Source organism: Rhinichthys klamathensis, unplaced genomic scaffold (genome assembly GCF_029890125.1).
Source record: "Rhinichthys klamathensis goyatoka isolate OS25496 unplaced genomic scaffold, OSU_Roscu_1.1 h1tg000011l_1, whole genome shotgun sequence".
NCBI classification, from domain to species: Eukaryota; Metazoa; Chordata; class Actinopteri; order Cypriniformes; family Leuciscidae; genus Rhinichthys; species Rhinichthys klamathensis.
The window spans coordinates 14,198,057-14,220,583 of record NW_026606564.1 but is presented as its reverse complement, the minus strand read 5'-3'; the positions used below and the strand labels follow the sequence as shown (position 1 = coordinate 14,220,583).

At 41.1% G+C, this 22,527-nt stretch overlaps 1 protein-coding gene across 1 annotated transcript; it reads left to right on the top strand.

Moving 5' to 3' along the window:
* The first annotated feature begins 20,103 nt into the window (after positions 1 to 20,103).
* LOC130100013 (uncharacterized) lies at positions 20,104 to 22,053 on the top strand. The gene is made up of 2 exons (XM_056265622.1): positions 20,104 to 20,250; positions 21,420 to 22,053. Exons 1-2 carry the CDS (start codon positions 20,119 to 20,121, stop codon positions 21,951 to 21,953), a joined length of 666 nt encoding a protein of 221 aa, XP_056121597.1. The 5' UTR covers positions 20,104 to 20,118; the 3' UTR covers positions 21,954 to 22,053.
* The last annotated feature ends 474 nt before the right edge of the window (positions 22,054 to 22,527 follow it).

The following is a 22,527-nucleotide window of genomic DNA, read 5'->3' as shown; positions in this document are numbered from 1 at the left end:
GGCGGGGTAATGAGACGAGACAACACAAGCACATGACCAAAACACAAGGCCATGTGCTTGCACACAGAACATGGGTCTGTCATGATCCTGCCAAAATACTAGAACTCACAGACCTGATGGCAGAATCATGACAGTACCCCCTCCTTAAAGAGCGGCTACCAGACGCTCCCCAAGGAGACATTAAACGCGGGACGAGACTGACAGAGACATAGACCAGACCCAACAAAACATGACAAATAATAACAGGGGCATACAAGCGTGAACAATGACCGGGTTGGGGTGAAACATCAGAAAAAATAAACAAGGAAGGGGAGGCGGAGGGACAACAGAGTCTTTGAGCAAGAATCCAGGGTGGGTGGACGGGACGGTGATCTTGGAACTACAGGATGTGGGCTTAGGACGGGGGACCTGAACGGACTTGGGTGGAGTGGTGTGAGTAGACGGAGAAACAGTCCTAGGTTGAACCATGACGGGGGAAACAAACGGGAGTCCGGGGGCAGTAGAGACAGGGAAACACGAGGAGACAGTCCTGGGACTTCTGACGGGGAACATGGTTGGTGACGGGACAGGACTGGGTGCCGCGCTTGCAGTAGCGGGCTCTGGAACAGTGCTTGCCGTAGCGGGCTCTGGAACAGCGCTTGCCGTAGCGGGCTCTGGAACAGCGCTTGCCGTAGCGGGCTCTGGAACAGCGCTTGCCGCAGCGGGCTCTGGAACAGCGCTTGCCGCAGCGGGCTCTGGAACAGCGCTTGCCGCAGCGGGCTCTGGAACAGCGCTTGCCGCAGCGGGCTCTGGAACAGCGCTTGCCGCAGCGGGCTCTGGAACAGCGCTTGCCGCAGCGGGCTCTGGAACAGCGCTTGCCGTAGCGGGCTCTGGAACGGGCACTGGGTTCAGCTCCGAAACACCGAACACCGGCCCCTCTAAGATCCGAGCCAGACGCTCCAGATAGTCCCAGCTCAGGAAGGCAGACGGGGCGGGAACAGTCTCTAGCTGGACAGACGGGGCGTGAACAGTCTCTAGCTGGACAGACGGGACGTGAACTGGCTCTGGCTGGGCAGACGCAGGTCTCCTCCTCTTCTTCCTCCTGATTCGCGGAGCCGATGATGCCTCGGGAGTCGAACTGGGACGAGTCTGTTCTCCAAGCCTCACGAAGCCTAACCTCAGATCCTCCGGGATCACCGGCAGACAGGCAGGAGGTGACGACACCATGGGACCCTGTGACTCCCGACGAACCAAGCAGTCCACCATGTCCCGGAACGGGCGGTGGGCCAGCCTCTCCCGTTCCGCCAGAGGTGGAGGAACTTTGAGACCCGCGATGAGGTAACGGTTAACCAGGCTCTCCGGTAAAAAAATTCTCTTTGCCTCCACGGCCTGAGCATATCCTCTCAGGGACCTCTCTCCCTGGGGAGGGAAAGGAAGCTTGCCCAACTTGCTGTCGTTGATAGCTGACTGCCACCATAGTTCCTGGTCAGCTGATTGTTGTCTTAGTGGGGATGACATACTGTCCGCTGGGTTCAGAATGGGTCGGTTCATTCTGTCACGGTGAGACACGGAGATGAACCCAAACGCAGACAGTATAAAATAAGACACGGTTTAATGACAAAAATAGGAAAACAAAACCCATGAGAGGGCTAAACAGATGGAACACAGAATACCAGACTGACTAGACTAAACTGGGAAACAAATGAACAAGAAAACAAACAAGACTTCAAGAGATGCTGACAATGACTAGATGTACACAGGGTACTCACAATCAACGTATAACAATGAACCGACACAAGACAGCAAACACAAGGGGATTAAATAGGAAGACTAATCAAACATAACAGGTGACACGGGTGAAACACTAATGACAGAATCAGGATAACAAGGGGGCGGGGTAACGAGACGAGACAACACAAGCACATGACCAAAACACAAGGCCATGTGCTTGCACACAGAACATGGGTCTGTCATGATCCTGCCAAAATACTAAAACTCACAGACCTGATGGCAGAATCATGACACAGAGAGCGATGTAAGAAAAAAGTGGAAAGACCTCCTGAGCAAGGCAAAAAAAGATTTTTCTTCACAAAAACACCACCCGACCGGCGGGGGTCCACCCCCAAAAACGTCTGTGTACAGTACCATAATTGTTGATATCTTTGGAGAGGATTCCCCGGCTTTTATTGGTTTGGTCGGTGCGGAAAGTGGCGGTACCGACCTAGAAGTAACTGCAGTCTCTCCAGAGATGGATGACGACCACTCAAGCGAGAGTGTGAATTGTGAAGGTGTGTAGCCTAGCAATATATTAGAGTAGCCTACAATAACAGTTTTAGTAGTTGTCAGATAACAGTATCCCTATGACAGATTCTCTGTATTTTGAGACTCGATAGAGCCGCCAGTCACTCCACAAATTTCAAATGAAGGCAGCAGTGGTGCACCGCCGGCGAAACGGATAAGGAGGCTGGATAATCTGCAGCAGACACTTCTTGAAAAGGAAATTGTTAGAGTGGAGGCTGAAACAAAAAAATTACAGACCGAGCAGGAAAAGCTGGAACTCGAAAAACAAAAAATATCATTAGAAATACAGTTGCTCCAACAACAGATAGGCCTAAACAGATCATCTTCGCCTATTTCTGAAGAGGATGAGCGGTCTTTTGTAATTCTGTAAATAAGCCTAATGGCAAATTGTGTGCAATGAATCAATGACAATTATATGTAAATTAAAAAAAACTTTATTATAGACCTACTGGACTTTCTTTGTGGTTTATTTTATTATGGTTTATGGTTTACAACCTGCAGATAATTAGTAGAATTATTTTAAGTGAAACAATAGTTTTATAATAGTTTACATTTACATTTTATAGTTTAACATTTATAAAGAATTAATAATGCGTGTACGGACTAGTCGTCCACCGACATCTTCATGCCCTGCATGGTGCACAGGTTCGACACCTTCCTCCGGCACCGGCTGATGGTGTTGCCTAGGGAGAGGGATCCTCTTGGTGACACAGATGTTGTGGAGGACAGTGCACGCTGCTATTACGGTGCAGACTCGCTCAGGGTGCATCCGTATCTCCCCATGAAGACAATGAAACCTAGAAAAAATTGTTAAATGATTACTTACTTTGATTACTGACTTATCAAAGTTTAACATGATAAAAAATATATATTTAATGTAATCCGTGTTATATTTCATCTGCAATAACAATGTGGGCTTTTATAAAGATCCGTTTGGCATTGACTTTTAAATGTATCATTATGCATTAATATGAGGAGAGTCTCAGCGACTGCACATCAACGTGCTGCTGCATTTCTCCGATTCGGTAGGAAATTAAATTAAACGAAATGTGGAGGATTTTAACTGTGACAAGATGATGGGCAGGTCAGTTTACAGTTTGCTGCACGACAGACAGCAACCGTTAAAGACGCAATTGTATATTTTGTTATATAGCTTTCAGTGATCGCACTATATCAGTACCATGGATAGCGGCACAGGCAAAGGATTTTACCTGCGCTTGAGGACTCCGATGCACCGCTCAACGAGTGACCTAGTGGTGGTGTGGATGGTGTTATACCGTCGTTCTTGCTCAGTCCTCGGAGCAATTATAGGCGTCATCAGCCAGTGTTTCAGTGGGTATCCACTGTCGCCGAGAAGCAGCCCGTTTACTCTTCCAGCCTCGAAATCCTGGTATAACGCACTCTCCCGGAGGATGCGTGCGTCATGGGCAGATCCAGGCCATCTCGCCACCAAATTAAAGATGTTATAATTGGCGTCACACGCAATCTGCACATTGATTGAATGGTATCCCTTGCGGTTGACATACAGATATTCATGCTCAGATGGTGCCTGGATCCGGACGTGAGTCCCATCGATGCAGCCCACAATACCAGGAATGCCAGAGGCCCGACGGAATCGCTGTTTCATCACTGCACACTCAGCCTCAGTGGGGAGGTGAGCAGATCGCGGAAGGCGGCGGCTCAGTGCCAGTGATACTCTGCGGATGGCCCGACATGCGGTGGATTTGTGGACATTAATCATGTCTCCAACAGTGTTTTGAAACGCACCATTTGCGTAAAAACGTAGAGCTATCAACAGCTGTAATGCCCATGGCAATGCTGCGTTGTGGTTCGACACAAACTGTAAGTCGGGTGACAGCTCTTCTACAAGTTCATATATATCTCTCCGACAGAATCGAAACCTCTCAATCAGCTCCTCATCATTGTAAATGTCCAATGGATTATTTCTGTCCCTAATAACTCTCTCCCGTCTAATAGCCCGCTCATTGTAAAGTCTGTGTATAAGGCGCGCCATGTCTTTACTGCTGAGTTATGAAGTGGTTACTATAGAAACTTGCCTAGATTTTGACTTTACGCCTGCTACTGACTAGGCGTAAGATTTACGCCCGGACTTAGCGAGAAGAGGACTTAAGCCTGGATGGTGCAACGGTCGTAACTATTAGGTCGGACTTAGAATGTTGAGTTAAGACCTACTTACATTAAGACCAGGCGTAAGCCCTGTTGGTGCAACTGGCTCCAGGTTTTTAGATTTAGACTAGCTTCAAATCCGTTGAATATTCCCAACTCAACACTGAACACTTTTGCATATTTTTTTAGGAGAGAGTCCAGAGCCTCTTCATGTGTCTGGTGTACTGCTCGCACAGTTTTGATTTCACCCAAGTTAAGTCGAAATCTGCGGAGTATGTCTTAAGTACAATACCGATTATCAAAAACTTTTCCAATTGTCTATGAATTCTATATTATTTTGCGGACGCCACTTAGACAGCCATTGAGTGAGGACAGTCTACTAACTATCTCATATCTTAAAAATGTACTCATCTTATCCTTGGAGTTAGATGTCTGTATTAATATAGGCTACTATTCAGCTTTTTCATCCAGACCATTTCTACTTGTCTGGTTGATATTTGGCTGCATTTAATTTGAGAAAATAAATATGTACTCATCTTACATCTTATCCTTGGAGTTAGATGTCTGTATTAATAAACTATTCAGCTTTTTCATCCAGACCGTGTTTACTTGTCTGGTTGATATTTGGCCGTATTTAATTGAGAAAATTAAATATGTACTCATCTGATCTTTGAGGAGTCCTTTATTTCGGAGGAAATAAATGGTTGTTCCCAGGAGGAAATGGATAACACCTCATTATATGGTGCCCATCTCCCTTCAGTGCCCTCCAGCGAGTTCTAGTCTCAGTGTCTGACTCACAGAAGGGGGGTTTAAGAGGGGTCAGTTCGGTTATTTCCTGCCGGTCATCCATTTCAGGACGCCGGATTGGCTTCTCAAGCTATACTAGAGACCAGTCTCGAGAGGCTGATTCCTTTTAGTAGTCTCAGCCATAGTCTTTTTGGGATAAGACATATCTGAGGATAGTCGTTATCTCGAAGAAGGCTTCGACTAAGAAGAAGTCCTGACGCCGAGGCTATCAGGCTTCTGAGGGTGGCCCCCTCCGGGGAGAGACGGGTTCGAGATTCCTCATTGCAGCACTGCCAGTTCTGTTGTTCCTGCCAAATATATATAAAGCTACTGCCAAATATATCTCGTTGGGGCCTGCTCACTATAGAAAAGGGTTACAGAATTCAGTTCGGTTCTCATCCACCCATATTTCTAGGGGTCCTCCCTACGGTGGTGGACCCCGAGCAGGCTCTAGTTATGTTATCATTCCTGGGAAGCAACTCTCTGAGGAGGGTCGCAGCGCTGCCAGTTCAGTTGTTCCCTGCCGGTTCGCCGCTTCAGGGCACCGAGGTGTCCGTGTTCCCAATCGATCCTCCGAGGAGGGTCGTAGAACAGTCAGTTTGGTTGTTACCTGCCGGTTCGCCGTTACAGGGCACCAAAGTGGCTGTTCGACCAACACCAAAGGCCAGTCTCGAGAGACTGGTTCCCTTAGTAGATTTTTTGGCAGCATGGAAGCTATTGCCAAATATATCTTGTTGGGTCCTGCTCAATATAGAAATGGTTTCAGAATTCAGTTCGGTTCTTCCGCCTAGATTTCTAGGGGTCCTCCCTACGTGGTGGACCCAGAGCAGGCTCTGGTTATGGAGCAAGAAGTACAGACTCTTCTGCGAAAGGAGGCTATAGAAAGGGTTCCTCCTCCCAGTAGGGAGTCAGGGGTTTACAGCCGTTACTTCATTGTTCCAAAAAAGGATGGATACTTACATTCAAACAGATTGTATCACAGATTCAGTCTAAGGACTGGTTTGTCACAATAGATTGAAGGACGTGTCCTTCCATGTAGCCATCCGTCCTCATCACAGGAAGTCCCTGAGGTTCGCTTTCGGGGGCGAAGTGTACCAATATCGGGTTCTTCCCTTTGGCCTAGGTAAAACTAGGCCAGTCACTCTCTGCAAAAAAGTTTCAGAGACTGGTGGGTCTCATGGCAGCTGCGTCCAACGTAACAACTTTTGGTCTCCTGTACATGAGACCCCTGCAGTGGTGGCTCAGGACCAATCCGTTTCCCATGATCAAGGTCACGCGGCGATGCCTACGTGCCTTAGTCATGTGGAACAAACCTTGGTTCCTCGCCCAAGGCCCAGTGCTGGGGGCTTCTTGTCGACGCGTACACAATCAATGGATGCTTCCCTCACAGGTTGGGGGGGGGGGGGGGGGGGTGGGGGCGATCATGAGTGGTCGCTCGGCGAAAGGTCTTTGGCAGGACCATCTACTTTCTTGGCACATAAATCGGCTAGAAATTATGGGCGGTGTTTCGATCTCTCAAACACTTCCTGCCAGACCTGAGAGGTCACCAGGTGCTTGTCGGCACAGACAACACATCGGACGGTCTCTTACATAATCCAGGAGCAGACATCCTGTCGAGACAGGGGCCGAGGCCCGGGGAATGGAGACTCCACCCCGAGGTGGTGGAGCTCCTATGAAAAACTTTGGTCGAGCAGAAGTAGACCTTCTTGCATCTTAGAGAACACACACTGTCCACTGTGGTTCTCACTCAGTCAGCCAGCTCCTCTCGGGCTGGACGCTCTAATGCACAGGGACGTGCACAGGGGGGTTGCTCAGGTTGCCCGGGCAACTGCCCATATGCCCTTCTCGACTCACGTTACCCTTCCAAGAAAAAAAAAGAAAGAAAAAAAAATCGTACAATGGATGCAGAATTCCACGTAGGCCTAGATAAAAAAAAAAATCACAAAGCCTCATTCACTTCCATTCGGGCACCGAAAGTGAAAGTCAGTAGGGGAAGGGCAAACTCGGTTTACGTGGCTGCGCGTTGCACGCGACCGAATCATACTACAAATCATGTAGTTGCCCAGTTACCATACGTACCATCAGAACACTAATTTGTAAGTGTGAACTAGTGAAACAGCTGAAAGGCTGTGATCTCCAAGGTTTCAGTGAAGAACTAAACCATCTCATTGATGAAACTGTAGACATTACAGTTAAGGAGCTTGAAAGGAGGTTTGAAATAATGAGAGACAACACACAGCACAAAAACATAGAAGGGACTGAGATCATTCAATGCTTCTCAATCTTTTGTCATGATTCTTGGCCAAACGACATCTACACTTTTGGGGTAAATGAAATTGACACACTGCTGAAATGGTATCAAGACATCTTGCTGAAAAATGGATGTGACATCACTGCTGTACAGGCAGAATGGAGATTGTTGAAAACCCTTGTTAAAGGACAGTTTTCAGATAAATCCTATTGCAGCTTGTGGGAAGTCCCACTAACAAAAGAGCCCTACTGCACAGATTTCCAGAATGTTTTGCATCTAGTTGAGATAATGCTTTTCCTACCAATTTCGGCTGCTCAGTGTGAACGTGGCTTTTCAGCTCAAAACAGGATAAAATCTAAAGTACGCAATTCACTCCATGTGTCAACCATTGAAGATTTGATCAGGATCAGCACTGAAGGCCAATCACTTGAACAGTTTGATCCTGAACCATGTGTCAAACGCTGGCTTTCTGCAAAAAAGAAGAGGAGACGGCCAAACTACACTCAGTGGCCAAGTGATATGGACACAGAGCCGGACAGTAACGGAGTACATTTACTTGAGTACAGTACTTAAGTACAATTTTGAGGGATCTGTACTTTACTCGAGTATCATTTTTGGGGAGTATTCATGACTTTACTCAAGTACATTTGAGAGGCAAATATTGTACTCTTTACTCCACTACATTTCTATCCATAACCGTGAGTACCCGTTACTACTACTTCTTCTTCTTCAAAAAAAAAAGGAACAAAGAAAAAATTCGGAAACCCTCAATTTGTTGTTTCCCTCTCAAACGTGATTGGATTGTGCAGGCGCCACTGATTGATAGCCTATCAGCAATCACCTTCAGCTTTCCGCCAAAGTGGTCAGATTTAGATAAGAGACGAAACCATGGACGAAGACGCAGCAGGTCCATCCCGGGAATGTGCCAACCCGTGGCTCCACCTCGCCAGACTATTTCAATTTTCTGAATTTTCTGAAATTTTCTTAAATGTTAAATAAAGCAACATGGTAAAAAGATGAAAAAACTTTCAATTCCTTTTACATTCTCCAAGGTATTAACATTAACATTTTTCATAACTCCATGTAGGACGTTTCTGTACATAAATGTAAGCACTATGGCAATAGTAATGCAATATTTAGAAAATGTACTCTTGTACTCTTGATACTCAAGTACTTTTAAAAACAAGTACTTCAGTACTTTTACTTAAGTAGACATCTGACTGTGGTACTTTTACTTGCACTTGAGTAAAATTTAGCAAGGGGTATCTGTACTTTTACTCAAGTAATGAAGCTGTGTACTCTGTCCAGAGGCGTATGGACATAATCATGGTCAGTGGCACACTGGCTCAGATTCTGCGTAAAAAATGTCTTTTTACTGTATATAGTTCATAAGTTGGAAGTGACATTCAGTTCCCAAATAAGCTTCAGTCCCCAAATAAGCTTCAGTTCCCAGAATATTCACAAAATGAAAATGCTGAAACTACAGGGCGTCTAAAAGTAAGTGCATTGTTATGTGGCTCTTAAAAAAATTATTTGGCGCCAGTTTTTTTCCCCTATAGGAGCCAATGGCTCCTTAATTGATTTTTTTGTTTGGAGCCCTGTATTGATTTTTGAACTCTTCCTAAGTTAAAACATTAGTATTGTGTTGTTTAAAAATTAATATGAACTTATTTTCTTTCCATTATTCGAGGTCTGACAACACTGCATCTTTTTTGTTATTTTTACCAGTTGTTGTTTTCTGCAAATAAATGCTCTAAATGACAATATTTTTATTTAGAATTTGGGAGAAATGTTGTCAGTAGTTTATAAAATAAAACAAAAATGTTAATTTTACCCAAACACATACCTATACACAGTAAAACCAGAGAAACTGATAATTTTGAAGCGGTCTCTACATTTTTTCCAGAGCTGTATGTGGATTACAGACTGAAATAAAGGTGGTGGAGAGCATGACAGCAGCTGTTGATGACTTGTTGGAATATATTACAGTAGAGGTTTGTTTGGAAGGGACAAAAAAACATTATTGTGAGCTTTATACAGAGCCCCTGGAGTGGATGGAATTTTTTTGTTACAAAAACATTACAAAAGATCATGTTTATATGTGGAGATTATAACATTGACTTATTAAATCCAAAAAAACATACAATTACAGAAGATTTGATCAATGTACAGTATGGGCTTATATCCAACAATCACTAGACCGACTAGAATCACATCTCACAGTGCAACATTAATAGACAATATATTCACAAATATTATGGAAAACAATATAGATAGTGGGTTATTATACAATGACATTAGTGATAATTTACCTGTTTTTATTGTAATTAGAAAAATCTATAACTAGAAGTATAGGAAATTTAAGGATATTAGTTATCTTAAATACAAAAGAGTAAGAACTGCAGAAAACATACATGCTTTTAGGAAAGAATTACTGAAACAAAACTGGAAAGTAGTACATGAAGAAGAGGATATTGACAGAGCATATAATGGGTTTCTAAAGAGTTTTACATCACTATATGATAAAAAAAACTGTCCTGTAAAACAATACAGTAACAAACAAAAGCAAACAAATTGTCCATGGATTACTAAGGGTTTATTAAATACCTGTCTTTTTAATCCGGTAAATTTCCAAATAAAATGAAAATAGCAAAAGTAATACCAGTATATAAAACTAGGGATAGACATCAATTCACAAAGAAAAATCTGTTTCTGTATTTCCCCAGTTCTCCAAAATTTGTGAAAAAACCTTTTACAGAAAGACTTGAATTTTCATAGATTTAAAGAAAGCATTTGATACAATAAATCATGACTAGCTATCTAAGAAACAGGCAGCAATTTGTAGAAATTGGTGAATATAAATCTACATACATGAATATAACTTGTGGTGTACCGCAGGGATCGGTTTTAGGTCCAAAAATGTTTATAATAGGCTATACATCAATGACATTTGCAGAGCATCAAATAAATGAAACTTTATTTTATTTGCGGATGATACAAATATTTTCTGTTCTGGGGACAATTTATAGCAGCTTTTGGAGGTGATCACAACAGAAATTAATAAATTAAAACTGTGGTTGGATGTAAATAAATTATCATTAAATATAAACAAAACAAAGATTATGTTATTTGGAAAACATAAATATAGGGTGAAGGGTTGTTTGGTGCAAAATGTAAAAGTTTGTTTGGTGTTAAAAATTATGGTATGTTTGTTATCTTGCTATGACTATAAAATGATATATATTATATATACTGGAAATATTTAGAGTAATATAAGGCGTGGGAAAAATAATAAGCTTTTGCTTCATCCCGCTCTTTTTCGAACATATTGTAATTATTGTTATAATACTTTATAGATATTGTTTGTTTTTTTCTTTCGGTATGTCGCAGTTTACCTTGGGCAACTCAAACGAGCAGTCACGCATTTTTCTGTTGTAAGACAGAGAAAAGTTGTATCACCACATTGCTGCCATTCAAGACAATTTACTGTTAGGATGTCTAGAACATGAAATCCGATTTAAAAAACATGACCTCAACTTTAAGCGTAAATTTTTAGCTAGGGTTTGAAGAGAGGTGTTGCGTCAATACACGTCCGTTTTTTTTTTTTTTTTTTTCAGCTTCTCAGCAACAATATATTTTAACAGCATGGTCACCCAGTGGATATAATTGCCAGTACACACTCTTTTCAATGAAGGGTATAATGACATAGAGCCAAAAATGGGCTTTGGCAAATTTTAATTATAATAATAATAATACATTTTATTTAAAGGCGCCTTTCTTGTCGGCACTCAAGGACGCCATACAGGGATACATAAGACATTTAAAAGCATCAGAAATAAATAAACAACAGCAGAAAGAGGCAGAACAATTGACATTAAGTGAAATAGGCAGTTTTAAAAAGATGTGTTTTGAGTTGGAATTTGAAATGGGAGAGTGAATCGATGTTTCTGAGTTGGGGTGGTAATGAGTTCCAGAAACGGGGAGCAGAGCGGCTAAATGCTCTGCTCCCCTCGGGCAGGGGGGACAGACAGGTGTATGGAGGAAGAGGATCTAAGGGATTATAAATTATAGCAATTTGATCAGGAAAAAAGCCTTTTGAGTCAGTTAATGACCTTGCAATTCGTAGCTAGCCTGTCATTAGCAGTTAGCAAGACACATTTGTATAGTTTCCCATTGTTATGTAGTTTAACATACAGTTTTTAATTAAACAATATAATTTAGGGGTTTCGCACCAAAGGACAACTGAACTTAACACTGTTATTGTGGTTCCAAAAAGTTAAATATTTGAAAAATTCTTAGATAAAAACTTACCATGTGCACGTCATGGGCTTCACAGGGGCTTCAGTATGGCTGGATCCCAAATGGCACACTCCGGCCTTGTGGACCTCCTTCGAGTTCACACTTGGTGATGTCAGGAAGTGCAGACTTGACTCGGGCACGCGAGAGTGTATTTTGGGACAGGCTTGATGACATCATGCATCCGAAAGTCAAACAGCCACAAAACTCCTCCCCTCCCTTATCTGATTGGACGTTCTCAATGATTCCTGGGTAGGTAACTCGTGTGGATGGTGCGAAAGCTTTGCTGAAGTCCGCATCGAGGGCACAACAGCGGCGCTCGTGAGCACACTTCTGAGCGCTGAAATGCCGAATGGGACACCCTACGGACTCGTACACTTGGCGAACACGCGCAATTTAAGACCACGAGATCGCGAGTCCTCGTGAAGTGTGCCATTTGGGATCCAGCCTAACATGATCTTGAATGGGGTCCTTCAACTAATTAAAGTTGTCCGTGGAATTGCCCGATTTAACTTCAGGATATGGTGTCACCGAAGGACAAGGTTTTTAGTGACAACATTAATCAAGTTTCTATGCTCTTAGAAATATATGGATTAAAATAATGATTGCCATTTAGCCACATAGACACTTGTAAAATTATGCCTGAGGTATTTATTAAATTATTAATTTTTTTTGTTTTAAACTTTAAATTTATTGAACCATGCCACACCACAGGACAATATATTGACAGTCACACCACAGGACAATTTTGTACAAAAATGTACAAAATCTAATTACACACCAGTTTTTATAACAACAGGTCCATGTAAGACAAATAAATGTTTAACCATTTACTGCATTTTAAATGACAAAACTAATTATATTCATTTTTAACTTGTGTGACAGTGAAAATGCCATGTCACGTCAACAACCCAATTACAAATCAGAAAAAAAGAAGAAAAAAAAGGTTACCATATGAACCCAAGTTTAAACAGTCAGATAAAGAGTTCGTAGATTCATAGATAGTTCATAGACTTTGATTCCATCGGGGACAGCAAATAAATAATGGGAACAATAACAAATCAGGAAAGAAATGCCGTTCATAAACATTGTGCCCATATAAAAGAAACGGGAGAAGAAGAAAAAACTTTATCTCCTGTAAATAATAAAAGATTTTAGAGTGCAGACCTTTTTAGCAATTTAATCATAGAAATATTGTGGAATGAGGTATCATAATGCCATATTCAAATTAAGATTTTAAAAGAAAAATGTTGCCATATTCAAAAATGTAAGCTAAATGTCACTAATTAAACCAGTATATGTTCAGCTTATTGTCAGTGTTCTGTACCCTGTTTCACAAGTTAATTTTGTTCTGAAACTGCCATCTAGTGGACCTTTAAGAAACTGTAGGTAATATATAGCAGGAAGTGAGCAGTGGGGCACATGGCTGGTGTATGTTGCTCAGACTGGGTGTTTTCCTCGTCAATCCTTGCTTTTGGAAGTTTTGAAGAGCAATAGCTTTGAAGAGCAATAGCTGTAAGTTTTCTTTATCTACTTGCTTAGGGTAACTCAGAAGTATATTTTTGACATTAACCTGTAAAGTAATTATAAAAAATATTGTAACTTTGGGGAGTCCTAAAATTAGGACTGACACGCCCATTGGTTTTAAGAGTTTCTCTTAAATCGCAAAGTTATGAGCTACTTTTAGCCTTAAAATGTTTTGTGAATACGGCCCGTTATGTATAAAACTTCTTAGAAATTTTCTTAAGAATAGTCTTAAGCTTTGACTTATGCCTGGTTCAGATTGCACGATTTTTTTTTTGTCTGTTACGATAGTCACTGTGTCAGATTACGCGATTTTGACTCCTAAAATCTTGTCGTGTCGTGGACAAGAAACATGTCAGACTACACGTTGCTTCCTGACTAGTCATCGCGTGTCGTCATCGAGAAGGCGAAACTAGTAGCGAGTGACTTCTGGAAACGAACGTAAACTAACAATGGATGAAGCGGTGAGTGTTGTATGGGCTCTATGCACGCATCACTTCCGCATTGGCGTAAGGATGTTTGGACATTTCCGGTTAACGCAGGGGTCGGCAACCCAAAATGTTGAAAGAGCCATATTGGACCCAAAAAATAAAATAAAAATCTGTCTGGAGCCGCAAAAAATTAAAAGCTTTATATAAGCCTTATAATGAAGGCAACACATGCTGTAAGTGTTATATTAGCTTTATTAGTATCAAAATGATAAGTAGGCTACAAATTAGAGCTTAGATCGGGCCCAAAAAATCAAGCCCGGCCCGACACATTAAACGTAATTATGAGCCCGAGCCCGATTTTAACCCGACCATTTTTTAATGCGTGGGTCGTTATAACTGACGTTCTCAACTTTCTTTCTCCCGCCCACAACATTTATGTTTTGTCCCGCTCCCGCGCGCAAATAGACTTTTTTCTGTACCTCCAAATACTTTCAAGTTAGCCTACGTGTCGCCACCGTATCCTCCTGATACATTATTTGTTATTAAAGCATTAAAACACAAACCACTGTTAATTTAACATAAAAGCAAGCAGTTTACTATGCGTGCATGGTTTGGCATGACTGAATGCGCGCAAAGTGCGCTATCTTAATAATCCCTAAAAAGCTGACAGTTCATCGCGATCTCACACATCTTTGTTATTATCAATGAAGCTGACTGCACAATGAATCTTTCATAATATCCACACTTTGTTCGTTATAATTAAAGGATTTGCCAGCATACAGAATTCAGCTCTGAACAAAAACGTCAGTTTTGAGCGGTGAGGGGAGTCTATCTTAAATGCTTCTGATTGGCCATTGCGTTCAAGAAATCAACACATATGTCTGTGATTGGCTATATCGCATGTTATGAATAGAAATTCTGGCCTGTAAACCGTTTTTATTTTGTTTTAGTAGAGTGAGTGCATTACCGCACGCGCCCGCGCTCGCGCTCGCACTCGGCCATCAAATCTAGTCCCGCGCCGCACTAGAGTGCGTTTGGAGTGCTCAGCTATCTTTCTCTTTTTCCCCTTGGGATCCATGGCCCATAGGGTTGGGTATCGGTTGGGTTTTATCCGATACCAGTACCTACTCGGTATTTTTTAAACGGTTTCGGTGCCTAAACGGTTCTTGAAACGGTACGTAAGAAAACGAAACCGCACACACTTTATCAAAAAATAATACCCTTTTATTTACAGGGCCAAACTGGACACAATATTAACGTAAATCTTTAAACAATAAATACAAATAATAATAAAACCAATATAAAATAAAAATTCACATTTACATAATATCAAATAAAACAATATTGTATCAAACAATGTAATAATACTGGAGATTAATAGAGATTACTAGCGGGAGAGCTGCCAACTCTCACGCATTGACCGTGAGACTCACGCAAATGACCCTTTTCACACAGAAAAATCGCGGACAAAGAGGACGACAAGGTTACTTTTGATATGGAACAAATCCACATCTGTCAGATTCTGTCAATATTTTTACGAGATTCACACAATAAATAACGTTTTGGCTCTTTGAAATGTGACCGATCGCTGTAGCGCGTCAGTTCAAACGGCACATGATACAGCAGCCTACAAATCCAAATCCACTGCTTCTTAGCTACGCAGCGTTGAGTGAACCTATGAAAGAGAACATCTCTGGTTACTGGTGTAACCTATGTTCTCTCAATAGGGAACGAGACGCTGCCAAGCTCCTTGCGCTGCCGACCAGCTTCCTTTTTCGGCAAAGAAATCTGAGGAGCAGATGGCGCGCGCGCGCCAACATAATATGACGACGTAAGTGCGTCGAGGCGGCGCCCGCGACATCAGCCAATGTATTGGCTTGATTCTATATGGATTCAGACTATCGGCACACCCAGAGGGCGTTCTGACGCGTAATTTTACACGTGAAATGCAGCCAAACCTTGCGAGCAAGAGCGCGCATGCGAGACAGAAGAGACTGTGCGTGTGTGTGTGCGCGTGTGCCGAAATCAGGCACCGAAATTGTCGTTCTTATTCGGTCTAGTTACTACCGTTTACGTCGGAACCGGTTCCCTATTGGCACCGAGTTTCGGTACCCAACCCTAATGGCCCATGACACACCCGCCGGTTTGTTTGTTTGTTTGTCAGCCACCGGTCTAGCATCACGCCGATCTGACAGACACGTGTGTCACAGTCTATGACGTAAATTCTTCGTTGACAGAAATGTTAAAATTAAATATTTATTGTACACATTTTTACAACGTTGAAAAACTTTAAGAATATTTGTCATGTTTTTTTTTTTTATTGTCTGTAAGGGCAGCTACTACTATGCACTACGCACTCTTGAGTCCATGACAAATTTCCCCTAGGGGACAATAAAGTATATTCTATTCTATTCTATTCTGTGAGAGCCCACTGCTACCGCTCAATGAAGAAGCTTAAGCCACCACACCCGCTGAAAGTAGGACTAGATTATATGACACGTTCAAAAGTTCTGTTGAACTTGTTTAAGGTTCCGTTCATCAAAAGTTTTACTTGTTTAATGTTACCACATTTCAGCTTTGATAACCATTTCTAAGAGAGCACCTTTGTGGTTTTCACGAAAGCTGAACAGTGGTAGCCTAATACAGAACAGGGTAGCTGAGTGGGAGTTGCCATGCTTTATTGTTGGGTCTGTTAAACAAATTGGAGTTCAATTTAAAATGTAAACAATAATGAGATTACTACTTTTGCCTGACTTAATGACTGCAAAGACAATCAAATATTCCACTCATGTAATTCAATGTCTTTGGGAAAAGTAAAAAAAACTAACTAAAGAATTGCATGTTGCAGACACTGTGCATTGCGGAACACAGCAGTGGTGGCTAGAAGAGCTGTCTTCCCGCCTTTGAAAGGACAATTTCGTACGTTTACATGTCATCGCGTTATCAGTCAAGACGAAGTACAAGTAAAAAACATTAACATAAACAACACAAGAACGATGAAACTGAACAGTTTTGGGTGTTTTGACGACAAGCATTCAATGGTAGCATAGGTAGCACTTCACTCTACAATAACCGGATGTTTACCACCATCCTGAGTTTAACCGGAAATACGTCATGCTCGCCAGTGCATATTGGCTATCCTGTGTTCAAAGATACATAAAAAAAAAGACAATGGACACGTTCCTGGATTGCTCGAAGAGGACAGTATAGGCTGTCAATCCTCCAAAGAGCACTTGTATGGCGTTATTATCCTATCAAATGTCGAGAGCGCATTATTGTAGCGCGAAAGTACATTAATATTATGCGCGAGCGTGAATCTCTCTGCTCGCGCGCGGAATATGATGTGCCGAGCGTGAATCCCTCTGCTCGCGCGCGGAATATGATGTGCCGAGCGTGAATCTCTCTGCTCGCGCGCGGAATATGATATGCCGAGCGCGAATCTCTCTGCTCGCGCGCGGGAACTGGGCGCGCGCTCTCAGATACACTTCTCTTGTAAGAATTCTCTCTCTGGGCTGAGTGGGCTCGCTGCCTCGCTCAGAGAATATGCCTGCACTTAAAACGTGTTCAGTGCAATCGCGAATTATGAATTTTCATAACGTTCCCATTAAGTTATAAAAACGTTATTTCTGAATGTTCTAGGGAATTTCAAAAAGTCCAGTTTTTTAGACGTTGTATTAACGTTATTTCTTGGTTATAAGAAAGTTCAATTCTCCCGTTATGTAAACGTTGTATTAATGTTATTTCCTGGTTATAATAACGTTAGAACGTTCAATTCTCCCTTTATATAAACGTTGTATTAACGTTCTTGTTTGGTTATAAGAACATTATTCAAACGTTCAATTCTCCCATTATATAAACCTTCTCTTAATGTTTTTCTAAGATAATTAAAAACGTTTCATTCAATAAAAAAAACATTAAGAAATGTTTTAATAATTATTAAAACCTTTCTTAATGTTTTTTATATAACAAGGTAGCCTATATAATAGGCCTAGCCTATATGAAGAACCTAAAATAAAATAAAAAGACCCATGAATCATGTCTATAATATGTGTAATGTAGTCCACTGAAGTCGAGTTGAATTGAACCGAAGTAGGCCTATAGTTTATTCCAGTAAACCGATTTGGGTTGAAGTGACCATATGAAATTAACATGAACATACACTTGGACTAAACATAGAATCACCAACAATGGTACAGGGAACAAAGCTAGACAAGAGACAATGGGAACACAAGGACAAGGATTATGACCAAAAACAACCAATGACATCCACAAGTTAAAGTTAATTTAATTTATATAGCTCATTTTTACAACAATTTCCAAGTTTATGTTCATGTTAATTTCATATGGTCACTTCAACCCAAATCGGTTTATTGGAATAAACTATAGGCCTACTTGGGTTCAATTCAACTCGACTTCAGTGGACTACATTACACATATTATAGACATGATTCATGGGTCTTTTTTATTTATTTTTGTCTTAATTTTAAAATCTGAAAGTTCTTGTTTTAGGTTCTTCATATAGGCCTATTATATAGGCTACCTTGTTATGAATGAAACGTTTTTCATTATCTTAGAAAAACATTAAGAGAACGTTTATATAATGGGAGAATTGAACGTTTGAATAACTTCTTATAACCAAGCAAGAACGTTAATACAACGTTTATATAAAGGGAGAATTGAACGTTCTAACGTTATTATAACCAGGAAATAACATTAATACAACGTTTACATAACGGGAGAATTGAACGGTCTTATAACCAAGAAATAACGTTAATACAACGTCTAAAAAACTGGACTTTATGAAATTCCCTAGAACATTCAGAAATAACGTTTTTATAACTTAATGGGAACGTTATGAAAACGTTCTAATAACCTAAAATTGTTAGCTGGGGAAGAGGAGCAATTTGCGATTGCACTGAACACGTTTTAAGTGCAGGCATATTCTCTGAGCGAGGCAGCGAGCCCACTCAGCCCAGAGAGAGAATCCTTACAAGAGAAGTGTATCTGAGAGCGCGTGCCCAGTTCCCGCGCGCGAGCAGAGAGATTCGCGCTGGGCATAGAATATTCCGCGCGCGAGCAGAGAGATTCACGCTCGGCACATCATATTCCGCGCGCGAGCAGAGGGATTCACGCTCGGCACATCATATTCCGCGCGCGAGCAGAGAGATTCACGCTCGGCACATCATATTCCGCGCGCGAGCAGAGAGATTCACGCTCGCGCATAATATTAATGTACTTTCGCGCTACAATAATGCGCTCTCGACATTGGACAGGATAATAACGCCATACACTTGAGGTAAAATATTGTTTTCTTATATATTTTTACTTTTAGCCAGTAGTACAAGTAATAATGTTGCTAGCTTGCCACAACAATAACATATTACAAAAACAGACTGTTAAAATTTTTAATTGTTCACCAATGTAATTAAATACTTCTAATGTTCAGAAGTAAAAAAATTTCGTTATGCAGTCACATGGGGTAATTTAGCCTTTAACAAAAAATATCAGTTCAATGGTTTAATGCCTTTGATTGATTCATAACACCATCATCTATAGGCTTAATCTCAATTTTAAAAATTGCAATAACATTATACGCAAAAATATTATTATTGAGAGTGAAAAAAAAACCCTCTTTCCTTTAATGTCTTTCCTTTAAAGTCACCAATTGTACACAAATAAATATTTAAAGACATTAAGGGAAGGAGTTTTTTTTTCACTCTCACTAATAATATTTTGCGTTGTAAACTATACTAGTATACAAAATGTAAACTATGCTATCGACCAACTCTAATCTAAGCTATTAAATTATTACAAACACTAACATCATCGTAAAGCTGCTTTGAAATTATATGTATTGTGAAAAGCATATACATTTTAATTGGGGGTGATTTATTTTTCACCTTTGTAAACCAAACAACCACACCATGTATTTTTTCCTATTTACACTGTAGGACGGTGACAAGAAGGGTTTTCGTGATCTGCTTAGGATGGATGTGGAGGATTTCAGCTACTTGCTTGGCAAAGTCACACCATTTATCCAAAGAAGGGACACAAAACTCAAGAATGCAAGAATGAGGCTGTCACTTACGCTGCGATTCCTTGCTTTTCTTTCCAACATTGCACTGGAGCCTGAGAAAGTGACAACAGTCCATTTAAAAAAATCATATGACCTTGGTTTCACAGACAAAATGTAAGCTAGTCCCAGACTAAAATGCGTTTGAGCTGTTTAAACTGAAAGCAATAGCCTATGCACTTAACATATGACTTAAAATATGTCAGTGACATTGTTTTGTCTCAAGATGCACACCAGTAATGTTTTTAAGGCAAGTTTATAAAAGCTACTCAAATGCCCTAATTAATTTAATGCCTAATCTTTGCTTAATTAGCCATTTCTGTAAAACCAGGCCATGGTGTATTATACACATGCTCCTTTCCACAGGAGAGACGTTTAGATCTCTGAGCTTCCAGTACCGGATCAGCCGTAGTACCATCAGTGAGATAGTAATGGAGACTTGTCAAGCCTTGTATGGAGTCTTAAAGGATGATCATTTAAAGGTAAGTCATTTGATGTAAATAAAAGACAGATGTACATTTCACAACAGTGGGTGGACACACAAAGAGAAGCCTTTACTGGAGAAGTCCCAAAACCAAGTGTTTTACCCAGAGAGTCAAAACCAGAGTAGATCATGGATAATTTTCTAAATTATAATTTGTGGACTTAAAAAAAAAAAAAAAAAAAAAAAATTTTCTAAAGTATATTATAACCTCTGTAAAAAGGAGAGAACATTACATGTATTAATTATTAGTGCTCTCAAACGATTAAAATACTTAATCGCGATTAATCGCATGAATGTCATAGTTAACTCGCGATTAATCGCAATTAATCGCACATTTTTATCTATTCTAAATGTCTCTTGATTTCTTTTTGTCCCATTCTTGTTTCTCATTTTAATGCTCTTATCAACATGGAAAAGTGGATCGGCTTGCTTTGAGCAAATGTTTTTTTTATTTTATTGAAAACAACATTGACAATACTGTGTTCAATTTCACACTAACATTCTCACTTGGAGCAAATAATCTCTCACACAATGTAACACTGTCCATCAATAAAAGGGTGAAAGAAATACTGACGAGGTCCTGATATTGACGAGGGGGCGGAGAATTCGCATCAGCTGTGTGTGTGTGTGTGCTTGGCCATCATCAAGTGGTATTTCAGACTGGACGTGCTGCGATGATGATGGCTCAGTTCACAATGACAAAACACACAGATCACTTTGGTCTTGTCAATGGAACCATTTGGCAACTTTTTAAAAGTAAACTTTCCATTCAGAATCTTATTGGCATCCATTTCGGCGTCTCGCGCTCGTCATCCACTCAAAACGTAACGTTAACCTACTATTTGGCCGGCTCGCAAGCCCAAACGAGTGTGTGCGGCGGCGTGCCTGTTGTTTTGTTTCCGGTCTAGCTAGATCCGCTTGCGCTTTCAAAACGTCCTCGCGTGGCGCGAGCCATTGAAATTAATGGGTTTCACAGCGCAGCGCCGCGCATGATGCCGTGTCCTGTTGCAAAAGCATGTGAAAAAAACTACAAAGTTTGCTAGGCCAAAAAGACCGTTAATCGCACGATAAAAAGATTAACGCCGTTAAAATGGGTTTGCGTTAACGGCGTTAATAACGCGTTTAACTGACAGCCCTATTAATTATATATGGTGTTTCTTTTTTCAGACTCCGACAACAGAGGCAGAGTGGAGAGAGGTGGCAATGGGATTTGAAAACAAATGGCAATTTCCTAATTGCTTAGGAGCCATAGATGGAAAGCACATCTACATCCAGCCACCTGCAAACTCTGGAAGTACTTACCACAACTACATGTCCAAATTTTCTGTTGTACTCATGGCAGTAGTCGACGCAGATTACAGATTTATTAATGCAAATGTTGGCGTACAAGGAAGAGTGTCAGATGGAGGAATATTTGGCCAGTCAGACCTCCGAGCTGCCATGGACAGAGATCTGCTGAATGTCCCACCGCCAGAGCCACTACCAGGGAGTAACATATCTTTGCCCTATGCATTTGTTGGTGATGAAGCTTTCCCTCTCCGAATCGACCTGATGAAGCCATACCCCTTCCGAAATCTGGACCATGGGCAGCGAATATTCAACTACAGGCTATCAAGGGCCAGGCGTACAGTTGAAAACACATTTGGATTTTTGGCCAATAGACTTCCGTGTTTTTCTTTCCAACATTGCACTGGAGCCTGAGAAAGTGACAACAGTTACACTAGCTGCACTCTGTTTGCACAACTTCCTGAGGAAGAAGGCGTCAGATGTGTACCTGCCTTCAGCCTTTGCAGATGTAGAAGATGACCCATCAAGAAGTCCACTCTGTGGCAGCAAGCAGTGCACGGAATGCCACAACCGCCGCCAAAAATCAGAGAGACAATTTAAAGGCATATTTTCTTTCACCTGCTGGATCTGTTTCCTGGCAGGGAAATATGATTTAAACACCAACTGGTAAAATTTTTTCATATTGACCATTTTTGCAAGACGTATAGAACACTCGCTCAGAAAGACTGTTTTTTTTGTACACTATACAAATTAGTACAATATACAACCAACAGAAAGGTTGCAAACTTTAGTAAAATGTTAAGGGATAGTTCTGCCAAAGAATTTATTCTGTCATTAATTACTCACCCTCATGTCGTTCCAAAGCTGTAAAACCTTCATTCATCTTCGGAACACAAATTAAGATACTTTTAAATATCTTAATTTGTGTTCCGAAGATGAACGAAGGGCTTGTGGGTTTGGAACGACATGAGGGTGAGTAATTAATGAC

What these genes read in the sequence shown, in the direction of transcription:
- LOC130100013 (XM_056265622.1), top strand. Translation starts at nt 20,119, where the DNA reads ATGCTCCTTTCCACAGGAGAGACGTTTAGATCTCTGAGCTTCCAGTAC. An exon ending in TAAAGGATGATCATTTAAAG is followed by an intron (nt 20,251 to 21,419) that starts GTAAGTCATTTG and finishes TTCTTTTTTCAG; the next exon opens with ACTCCGACAACAGAGGCAGA.